Here is a 12135-nt window from a genome sequence, read left to right as displayed (position 1 = left end):
AATTGAAAGGTATGTGTTTGTGGTTAGTAAGATACATGTATAAAATGTATGCAGTACATGGATAATTGTGAGTGCATCTATTAATCATTTAGAGTCTAATATCATCCCAATAGAAGGCGGGACTTATTTCTTGTAACCAATCAAACAAGATTCTTGTTGACTCTGTTTTCTATTATCTGATTGGCTCAATAACGCGCCAGGAAGACGTCACTTGCGTCATTTCGGCTCAGCATCGTCCTCGCGGCAGCAGGAGTGGTACTTTAATGCACAAACAGACAAATATAGAGACTTCACGATCATTTAACCATGTTTTATGGCTTATTGATTACCATTGGCTTAACTGTAGTAAAACCATAAGGGCTGGTATACCATTTATGTTGAAATGTAGATCATATCTGCTTACACCACTGAACTGACGCTACATTCAGTAATTAAAACTGTTATACCAATTAGGTCTCAGAATCATGCAGTGCTCTTCCCAACAATACGTTACCTAAAACAATATTTTAACAAAGTGCTGGAAATGGGCAAGATTCTCTGGGCTGTCTTTGAGTTCACATGAACAACGGTTAAAGTTACTCGTTGTGAGATTCTTGTTGACTCTTTGTTTTCTATTATCTGATTGGCTCAATAACGCGCCAGGAAGACGTCACTTGCGTCATTTCGGCTCAGCATCGTCCTCGCGGCAGCAGGAGTGGTACTTTAATGCACAAACAGACAAATATAGAGACTTCACGATCATTGAATGAATGATATTTTTGCAATTTTACACATAATAATCCACGATGATCACATTACACAAAACTGAAATTGCACGTCAAAATGTGTGTACATTCACTGTTTTCACTGATCTGTTTTAGCTGTTTTAAGCTGAATTCCTTATTCTTCCTTTTCATTCTTAATTTAGATTGTCAGTGTCCTTGAAGAGGAGTTTCACAAAATGAAGCAGCTGTCTGGTGGTTGGCTTTGCTATAAAGCTGCAGGTATGGAAATTTGTTGGTTGATAAGCTTCATTGCATTTTGTTAGTAATTGTAATAGCACGTTTAGCTATCCTTCAGCTACTTAAAGTGTTATAATGCAGTGACAAAGTGTTACTCAACAATAAAAGCAGCATGTTGTCAGTATTTCACAATGCATTAATTGTGTTTTCATGTTTTTCATTAGAATGTTGTTAATCAGAATAAGTCAATGTAAAAATAGTCTATTTTCTTTAAAAACAAGGTGGGTGTGGCCAGAGAAAACTGACTGTGGTGCCACCTGAGTCAGAGGGCTACACAGCAAATTCTTTAAAAACAGCATCTAACAATGGCAAGATCACACTCTACATTGTACCGCTACAAGACACGATCGACACTTCGCCACTACCCCACAAGCAGCTGAATTTGAGAAGATGCCCAAATCTATTTGTAAAAAATGTGGAGTAATGATGCCACTTCAAGTTTTGGCTTTGCACATTGAAAATTATGCATTAGAGTCAGAGAATGCATCTGTACGTTTTTTTGTTTAAAGGTATAGAATTGCTGATAATTGACTATTCTTTAGGCACATTTTCCCATTATATATTTTTTTTCTTAAAACAGGAAGAAAGTCAAGATGACGACATCATTTATGTCAGTGAGGAAAAAAAGAACAAACCCAACATGGTTTGTTAAAACAAAGCATTTAAAAGTATAATAATGTTATTATTTTGAACACATTTAGAGCACATTGGATTTGCTTGTTATAGGAACTATGTCCAGTTTGTGGAAGGTCTTTTCCTGAAGACATGGTTGAATTTCACGCTAGTATCTGTGTAGATAAGTATGTTTAACATCAGTTTACACATACATGCTTTACTTTTCTTTTCAGTACAGTGCAGAAAAAATGTTGAGTTGTACAAACACTTTACTATCTGTTTATTTTTAAGTTGCTCTGCAGAAATGGAAATGTTTTCAGAGTGGAAAGAGGATGCTGTAGCCGGACCATCCAACAGGCGAGAATGTGGCCTGGATGCTGTAGCCGGGCCATTCAACAGGAGAGGTGGTGGATGAGGATTTCACCTTGGATCTCAGGGAAGACCTGGAGGAGCAGGATAGAGAGATAATTTCTTTGTACAAGCGACCAAATGTCAATTGGGCTAGGCCATTTTCCTGTATGCTCAGAGGTAGGCCCTAATATATTTTTTTCTATAGCTCGGGTCATTACATTGTACTTGTAACACTGGCAAATATAAACTTATAAAAACAAATGCAGTGCTTAGTGTTATCTGCCATATTTTATCTCTGTAATTGTCTCTAATCTGTACATATCACACTATCCAAAAAATGTAGTGCACAATATTAATTTATGTGATGCCTGGTATGTTCACTGAAAAAGCATTGCCTTTGTAGTCTCCATGAAATAAAAATAAAAGTTTTGTGGTTTTTAGTATTGGTATGTTAGCCTTAAGGTTATTTAAAAGCTAGTGTGATTCAAAACAGTCTCACTTCCACCAATAAAATTTCTTCTTATCAAATTTCCTATCCATTCAAACAAAAAATTCAAATGAAATTCAAAAGGCAATTTAGTGGGACTTTAAAGGATTAAAAATATAGAATGCTTTAAAGGTTTAAAAATATAATGCAATAGAGAATATTTTTAATTATTTGTGGGTAAACTAACCCCTTACTGTCATGTTTAAGGTGATGCCACCACAGGTGAAGGGGTGAGCCGTCACATTCTTAGTACTGCAGTCCTAAAACTGACACAAGGCTTCAGGATAAACTTTGGTAAGATGTGTTATATTTGACACTGTCTGTGAAATACAGGCTAACGTCTCGTAATCTAATTATGTGATACGAGCATCAGAATTTGATTTTCATTAATTTCACTATGATTTCGATCTTTGACATGGTCTTACTCAGTCAATATTAAAGATATCAAGGTATGTTTTCACAGAATGTTCTTCATGGTATGTAGGATTATTGTATATAGAAAGTGATATATCATAAAAACTTGTGTTTTCAAAGGCAGTGTCACTAATGTTTGATTCCAATGACAATGTAGACATGCACACAAAAATATAACAAATCAATATGAATGTTTTGTTGTATCAATTTTATAAGTGAACATTTCTAAATTGCCAATTCAGGTATAGTTCTTGTGTGAGGAAAATACTGAATTTCAATGCTTTCTTCAGGTAACACAGACACAACCTTGTTATTTGAGGGTGAGTCAGATCATCTTGTGCCCTCTACATCCCAAATTCTTGTGGAAAGTGACATGTTCCTGATGGCTGGGAGGATGGTTGGTCACTCCTTCATCCATGGTGGTCCTTGTTTGTCAGGGATCAGTCCTGCAGTGATACATGTTTTACTTGGGCAGCCAGCTGAAACAGCCACAATTCAGCTACAAGACTGCCCAGACCTAGACCATCGTGCAACTATACAGTTGGTATGCAGATGTTTTCTTTTAAGTCACTTGCATGTCATTTGTATGATTTATTTATTTTTATTTCAAAATAAAACTGTTTCCAACAGCTTGAGGGAGATGATAAACTTTCAGATCAGGACAAGAAGGCCGTCCTAGACTTGGCTCTGTCATGGGACCTCCCAGGTGTCACAAACAACAATAGACATTGGCTGTTCAACCGACTCCTGCATCATGCCGTAATTTTTTTTCTTCCTGTTGTTCTCCACAATTTTAAAAGCAATTTTTTTTTCTAAACAATTTAAATACATCATTCATAAAATGTTTAGTTTATTCTAGTTCATTTATTGTATTCTATCTTTTAAAGTAGTGTATAAAGTTTACAGAAGTGTGATTATTTGTATGTAGGCCTACTCTCTTTAAGAGTAGTTTAAAAAGCATAAATATCCAAATATTAATATTTACTTGATTATCTATTGTTGATGTTTTACAGGTCCTCGGAAGGACCATTCGTAAAATGAAACAATTCAGACGTGGTTTAAAAGACACAAAAGTTTGGTCACTGCTGCAAGAACGTCCAGATGTTGTCCCTTTGCTCTTCCCCAGAAACCACGACCCCCAGTTTGAGAACCACTGGTTAAGTGTAACAGAGTCTCACCTTTGGTTGTCAGCCATTACCCCGGAAACCCTGTAAATAAAGCAGCTGCACTACTTTCTGTGTATCTGTGCACTACTTTCTGTGTATGTTTCTGAATCGTGTTTAAATTATTTAAACAGCCATTAGAATTGTGTATTTGCTATGATATTCATCACAGATAAACCTGTTATACTGTATTATGAGAGCACTTTTTTAAAACTACATTTAAATATCGCGATAACACTGTATACCGTGATAAAAGCATTAGCAATTAATCGCAACATGAAAATTTGATACCGGCATATCCCTATACGGGGCACTTCTACATTTTCAACCCCTGACCCTAAAACAAAATTATGTAGATAGAACATTTTAAATGTGGCTATTTTACAACAACCATTCCTTTACACTAGTACAAATACCAATTTTACTTCTAATAAAATATAAAGTATGTGATTGTCAATCTGAAAGACATCAGTACACTCTCACACAGGCATGTCAAAGCCTGTTAGTCAACAGACTAGTTTATCCTCCACTAGTAAAACAAAGTTGAACCAGTGGATGTATGTGTTCAGGATAATATATTAGTGCAGGCTCTGGTACCCTGCTCTAACACATAAGCAAATTAATTATAGGCAATATTTACCGAAGTGGAAGACCACATTTTTGAACAGGACGCTGGAAAAAGTACAGGGTGGTTGAAGCCAGATTATTGGTTGCAACATCTAGGTACATGATCTGTGTAGCATACAAAAAATAGGCAGTTTCAGTCTAGAGTGTGTGTGATTGTGATATCAATACAATATGAAATGTGAAACCCTGCCTGGGTGAACCCAGCTAAAGTCTTTTTTTGTGATTGAATATATTCTACATACAATTATTCTGAGTACATTCTGTGACAATGTAATTTTGATATCTTTAATACTGACTTAGTAAAACAGATTGAAATGATTGTTTAGGAAGCCAATGTCTGGTATTTTCTGTGCAAATTAATAAAATGTAGAGTCAATAAATTGTATATAATTTCAGTGAATTTGACAGTTCTATATTGAAATCTATCATATAATATTTAATTTACAGCTATAAACACAAATTACCTACTTTTGTCATTTTTTGACTATGACTACTTTATTTGCTCCCATAATTAGACAGGGTTACATTTAAAGACCCTGACATTTTTAGGAAGTTGGGTAGTAAAATATACTTAAATACCTTTCTAGAAAAGCCATCGATACCCCCGAAGATCACAATGTTGTATCTTTTTTTAGAGAAATTGATATAAAGTTAAAACAATGAAAATCAAAGGTCAGATAATAACATTTCTGTTACAGTTTCAGGATGAGCATATGCATACCGTATGAGCTTGTGGTTGGTATCAATGTGCATCAATGCTCCTGGGCTGGGCACAGAATATGTCCTACAAACAACACACCCTAACTGTGTCAGCCTAGAAATAATGCCTGCACTATCTACTCGGTGCATGGATGCCCAGATCCTTTCCCACTGCACTCTATGCCCCATAGCCTGCAGCAAACCCTTCACCATCCTATATCCAGCATAAGGGTGTCTGGATTTAACTGTTGACACTAATGCATCCAGCTCCTCATCCAAAACACTACTGTATGTGTCTCTTACTGCCAACCCTATTTCTGACATTCTCCGTTGTATGGTCCTTGTGCTCACTCCAAGCAATTTTGCAATGCAGGGCAATGGTAGAGACATGGCAATTAGATCCCTAAGACGTTCTTCTGGTAACAGTACTTTTGGCCACCCAACCTGGCCATATTCAAAGTTAACAGTGTTGTGAGTACACTGTTGGCTGTGGTTAATCTCACCAATAATCTGATTAACCTCTCTGAGTCCCTCCATTACAGCATGTGGAAAATTTCCTGACTTGAGAGTGCATTTAAAAAAACTCACTCCTGGGTACAGGTAAACTCCAAAAAGTCAAAATCAATTGGTGGTCGATTAAGCAGATGGGACAGTCGCGAATGGAGCCTATCCAATATAGCATCCATCAACACTTCATTAAAAGACAACAAGAATTACAATGTTAATTCTCAGAGATATTAACAGTTTGAATTACTGAATGTAGCGTCCGTTCAGTGGTGTAAGCAGATATAAGATCTACATTTCTACATAAATGCTCTACCAGCCAGTGGTAATTAATAAGCCATAAAACATGGTTACTACACTTTTACTATAAAAAACATGGTTATTTTCGAAAGGGAGTGGTAATTGAATACGGTATTTTCTTTACGAAACCCCAGGTCAAATTTTAGTATCAACACATGTCAAGTGTATGTATCTATATTAAGTCTCTATATTTGTCTGTTTGTGCATCAAAGTACCATTCCTGCTGCCACGCACGAGGACGATGCTGAGCCGAAATGACGCAAGTGACGTCTTCCTGGCGCAGATGGGAGTTTTACTTACTCAAACATGTTCTGAGTAGAAGCATTCAGTAGTTTCATATCGCTGTTATTTTTAGTGTACTATGTGCTGTTCTCCGGGCAGGAGCACTCAATAGTTTCATATCGCTGTTATTTTTAGTGTACTATGTGCTGTTCTCCCTCAGAGCAGGAGCATTCAATAGTTTCATATCGCTGTTATTTTTACTGAACTATGCGCTGCTCTCTGGGCAGGAGTCTAAGAAAAAAATTATTATAATTGATTTATTGAATATACAGTAACTTGCCTGGAAATAATAATAATAATAATAATGCTCTTTACCCATACATTTGTTTTTTGTTTTCAGCTGTGACTGTTTCATATAGTTTTTCTTCTCTTTGCAGAATAACATTCTTGGAAAAAGCAGAAGCCATCACTGGTCCATTCTTGGAGAAAGGGAATCTCTGGACTTTCTTTGTAAACTCCTCTAGATTTAGTTGAGAATCTTGTTGATATTTGAAGTGCCCATATTATTTTTTTCCCCAAATATTACCTTTCATGAATTGCAATATAGCTGTTTGTAAATGTAAAAAGGTATGCAAATATTTAAAGATCAAATTGCACAACAAATAAAGTTTTGTCTCCTAAAAGTAAGAATCGATTCTGAACTATTGTGCTGAAATGAGTGTCGGAAACTCCAGTCTCACTTCCTGTTACTAATTACCTGTTAGGTTTGTTTGCATAATGCCAGCCTATGGACTTCATCAGCTGTCCCTCAAACGTCTACTCTAATCTGCCCTCAGTCACTGTAGTTGTAGCTGAGGCCAGAGTACAGTAGGCTCTAGAAATGGTATGGTTTAAGGATGTATTACGTGTCATTAAGAAATTGTCCATTTTGAGGGAGTTGAAATGTGATTTTTATCTTTTGATCTTATGATTTTACTAGTAATTATGTTTGTTAAATTGCTACATTTCAGATGCTGTGCAGTGAGCTGGTCAGTGATGTAATGTTCCTGGTGTGCAAGTTTGCTCCACAAAAGAAAGTGGTCCAGGAAATATATGAAAATAAGGATGTTCATGATTCAATATCCAAAACTAAAGCCTTCAGGTAAAATACATTTTTTGTTTTCAATTTTTTAAACTTATTTTTTCATGACTATCAGTGTAAATTGAAACCAGACTCTTTATGCATTTCAAATGCAGGAAGACATTGCAAATATTTCTGGAGACTTTGAGAAGATATCTGGCAGGGCGACCTAGGGCCTGGTTTAAAGGGAGCACGTTCAAACTACAGCAGTTTAATGATACATCTACCTTTTGCTGCGAAAACTTCCTGTGTATTGTACATGCATTTAATTCACTGGATTTGTTCGTAATTGTATAAAAAAGGAAAGAAGTCATAATTATACTTGATTATTTTCAATCAACATTTAATTTTGTTCTTACACAAACAATCTGTACAACAGACATTGAATGAAACAACATTTACAGCACAATAAAAAAAAACATTTTGGTTGTTTTTTTAATTACAAGTCTTAATTTCTCTGCAATAGACTATGAGAACATTAAGTGGTTACAGATTGACACCAGGATCTTTTGCAATCACATTTATGTATCACCAAGTCGACTCTGTGAGAGAAGTCCTATTCAGACGGTAATTGTTACTCATGTGAACATATGTAAAACTTTATTTACATGGCACCTCAGTGATAACTCATGGATTTGATGATTTATTCACAGTGGAGAAGAAAGATGTGTGATCATTATGAACCTAGGAACACACTGCTGACATGGCCAGTTGCATGGTTGTCTGCTGTAAATAAAATGTCATACGCTTGGAATAATAAATTTAAATGTAATAATATATTATTTATTTAAATCTCTGGTTTAAAAATAGGAAAATAGACCCAATATAGCTGAAATGGTTTTCTTAAAGGGGTCATATGATGCGATTTCAAGTTTTCCTTTCTCTTTGGAGTGTTACAAGCTGATTGTGCATAGATAAGATCCCTGAAGTTGCAAAGACTAAAGTCTCAAAACCAAAGAGATATTCTTTATCAAAGTTAACTCTGCCACGCCCCCCTAAAACGGCTCGTTCTAACACACCCCCACATATCTACCTCACTGTGGAAATATCTGCATAATGCCGCCCAAATGTGCAGGCAAAGAAAGAAGGCGTGGTTTCAGTAACCGCAGTTAGTGTTGAAGCAGCCATGTCAGGGAGACGCTGTGTGTTTCTAGGCGAAAGCAAAAGCACTTTATTTGGCCTTCCGAAAGTAGATGCATTTAGGAATCTTTAAGATTACTTACAACAGAACAGCAATGCATTTTATGGACGACCATTTCGTGAACCTAGGAGAGGAGGTAATTCTGACTTTGCTATGACAATCTGGCGCTTCTGAATCAGCTACTGTTTTGTTATTAGTTTAAGTATTTGCTATTGACTGTTTAAATGCGGAGTTTTGCGCATCGTGTGTGTGTGTGTGAGAGAGAGAGAGAGAGAGAGAGAGAGAGAAAGCGAGAGAGCGTCACATCAAAATGGAGTCAGCTGTCTTAACCGTGGCTTGTGTACTGCAAACACATACCAGCTTCATCACTGTGTCTGTCACGCGACTCTGTTCCCCTTTCGGGCTCTGTCTTTACATTTATTTTGAAAGCTGAAGCTGCGATTATGGTAAGGGGCGTTACATTTCCGACGAGTGCTTGCGGTGTTCGGCCAATCATGATGCACTGGGTCAGCTAGCCAATCAGAGCAGACTGCGCTTGTCGGAAGGAGGGACTTTGTAGAAAACGAAGCGTTTGAGAGAGGCGGGGCATAGAGGACCTACAATAATGTACAGTATTTGAAAAATAATGTGTTTTTTGAACATTAAAACATGTCAACATATTCTGTTACACCAAATACACAAAATAATGATATTTAAAAAAGCATCATATGACCCCTTTAAATTTTATCTCTCAAAATAATGGGTGTCATTAAAAATGTGGAGATTAGCATTAATTATTAAATGCAACCTCTTATTTACACGAGTCAAACAAAGCTGCTTGGTGTACAATTTTATGTACGTAATTGTAGGACTATTTAAAATTGTATTGCATACCTGTTACTGCCATAATAATGACCCATTTCAAATGTTTACGTGCTTTTCTGGTCTTTTTGTTCTTAACAGCACCCAATCGCTGTGGTGGAGCAGTTATGAAATATTGTTCTTGTAAATACTTTCTAGCATTTCAGTACTTTTTTTTTTCAGTAATATGCGTGCAAAGTACAACAGTTAGTATATGGTGTTAAACGGAGGTCAAAAAGTATTTAAAAAGTTAATTTTTAAACTATTTATTCTCAGAGATGTGGATTTGGACAGCAATTAAATGACCACATGACCTTGGTAATTCGGCCGGGGATTTTTATGGGGATGGTGGGAGAAAAACACTGACATTCTGGATTCAGATGGCAATAAAATCACAGACTAACCCCTGTAAATGTTGAAAATCGCTTACGTCACCATGAGAACCAATTACCCTCCGAATCTGGCTATTATGTGCTTTTATCAGGTGGAACCAAACATACACCATTTTTCATACATCTCCATTTTTGCACCAATTTGGACTTGGCAGCATCAGATGCCTCTTCAGTGTTAGCTCCTTTGATTTGTCCAGTTTCTGCCAGCTCCTCCAGGTAACTGAAGAATAAAATAAAAGATCAATCAATAATACAGACATTGTACACTGATTTATAAATGTAATGATTGAAATTTTTTTTTTAATACACTTAAAAATATGCATAAATTTACTAGACTAAAACTATCAGACTAAAACATTAAAAATAACAGTAATATGAATATTGAGTACTCCTGCCCTGAGAGCAGCACATAGTTTAGTAAAATAACAGCGATATAATTATTGAGTACTCCTGCCTTCTGAGCAGCGCATAGTTTAGTAAAATAACAGTAATATGAATATTGAGTACTGCCCTGAGAGCAACACATAGTACACTAAAAATAACAGTAATATGAATATTGAATGCTCCTACCCTGAGAGCAGCACATAGTACACTAAAAATAACAGCGATATGAAACTGAGTACTCCTGCTCGCAGCGCTAGGGCGGGAGATGTATAATTTTGACTGATGAAATGTTGTGGAGGCTTGAACGAGTTATGTGATCGCATATATCGGCTTCACAGACAGCTGGGTAAATTAGCACTGGAAAAGCATGTTTTACCCTGGTTATCTCATTAGCAGCTTTGGTGCGGTGAACTGAAGCAGTCGAATCAAAATGCATACGATCGAATATTTAGACGATGATTATTAGTTTTGTGCATTTTCAATGTTCCCCAATTATCTTAGTAAACTTCGGAGGCTGTTTATGTGTGATTTTTAGATTAATATTTTTAGCTTTATATTAATAAAATATATCGTAAATTCACTTGCCTTACAATAAATGCGATCTCCGACGAACAGTCGATAACGTATCTCTGTAGATTCCCTCAAAATTTCCAAATGTCTTGACCCCGCCTCTGATCCGATTTCATTGGTTGAATCTGTCAACCAATCTTCTTCTTCTTCGGGTTTATGGCGGGTAGCACCAATGTTAAGGTGCATTATCGCCACCTACTGTATTGGAGTGTGAACCAGAGTTTACCCTTTCATAATAAGAGGACAAAAAATAAAAAAATAAATTTCACTACATAAAATTAAAAATAAAATGTCTACTTATTTACCTCAAGAAGATTTTTCCCACTAAATTCTCTTAATCAGCTCTGTTCTCTTAAGATACAAAAATAAACTTTCTAGTCCATAAGTAAATATATTTTTAAGCTTTAGGTTATCCACTCCCATCTTTCTAAGTTCATTCTTCATTGTTTCTCGTTCATTAGTATACTTTTGACAAACACAAATAACATGTTCTACTGATTCCTCCATTCCACAGTGCTCACATAATCCTGTTGGATGTTTATTTATTATTTTTAAGGTTTTATTCAGCATAGTATGCCCAACCCTTAATCTTGTTAGAATATTTTCCTCTTTACTTACATTTGATAATATGATGCCATGCATCCCACAAGCTAAATGTTACATTCATACACGTGATATGATATTATTGATATTCGGCTGTCTTTCATTTTATAAATAAAAATGCAATTACAATTCCCAACCGCTAGATGGCAATTGTAGCCCTACATGAGACATGACTACTGGCAACGCGAGACATGAGAGTTAGAGATAAGTGTTGTGTTTTGAAAATTTTTTTACACAGAGAGAGCACTAAGTTTACTTGTCAGAGAGCAGCGGGCAAACAACAAACGATAAAGGCCATTCCTACTTGGTCTTGTAAGTATCTGTGTTTTCGTTTTGACATGTGTTCATTATTTATCTATATTATTTGTTATCATGTATAGGAACCATGACATTTTAGTGAAGGGAGCAGATTGTAGTTGATAGTGATCCGTGACTAGGCCCACGGTTCAGCGCGCATGTGTTCAGAGGATTAATTGCAAAATTTAATAGAGTAAAAGTTTTATAATTTGTATGTGTTTACAAACTCAGTCGATTTTAAAACAGCGCAAGAAGAGCAAAGAGCAAACAACAGAACAAACACAGCTTTGACAAAGATTAATCCATATTAATTTATACAGTGAACACACTCAGAAGAATTGGAGAAACTGAGGAGGAGTTTCAACATCTGGAAAAGATCCGGAGCAATGGTAAAAAATAAAAAAA

At 36.0% G+C, this 12135-nt stretch overlaps 1 protein-coding gene and 2 long non-coding RNA genes across 3 annotated transcripts; 2 read left to right on the top strand and 1 right to left on the bottom strand.

The window, feature by feature from the left end:
* The first annotated feature begins 911 nt into the window (after nt 1-911).
* On the top strand, nt 912-2299 carry LOC107673983 (uncharacterized). Its single transcript, XR_001632462.1, has 4 exons — nt 912-983; nt 1223-1510; nt 1728-1801; nt 1908-2299. It is a non-coding gene; the product is annotated as an uncharacterized LOC107673983 (long non-coding RNA).
* Nucleotides 2300-4667: 2368 nt separating this feature from the next.
* LOC107673975 (uncharacterized) lies at nt 4668-6561 on the bottom strand. Its single transcript, XM_016467826.1, is given in 5 exon segments — nt 4668-4763; nt 5238-5283; nt 5380-5920; nt 5923-6048; nt 6522-6561. Coding segments are annotated over 5 exon segments (849 nt in total).
* Nucleotides 6562-6730: 169 nt separating this feature from the next.
* LOC107673984 (uncharacterized) lies at nt 6731-7900 on the top strand. Its single transcript, XR_001632463.1, has 3 exons — nt 6731-6893; nt 7394-7524; nt 7620-7900. It is a non-coding gene; the product is annotated as an uncharacterized LOC107673984 (long non-coding RNA).
* The last annotated feature ends 4235 nt before the right edge of the window (nt 7901-12135 follow it).

Source organism: Sinocyclocheilus anshuiensis, unplaced genomic scaffold, assembly GCF_001515605.1.
Source record: "Sinocyclocheilus anshuiensis isolate Anshui unplaced genomic scaffold, SAMN03320099.WGS_v1.1 scaffold1009, whole genome shotgun sequence".
In the NCBI taxonomy this organism is placed as follows: Eukaryota; Metazoa; Chordata; class Actinopteri; order Cypriniformes; family Cyprinidae; genus Sinocyclocheilus; species Sinocyclocheilus anshuiensis.
Note: the sequence above shows the minus strand (reverse complement) of the source record. Positions and strands in the feature narration are given on the sequence as shown.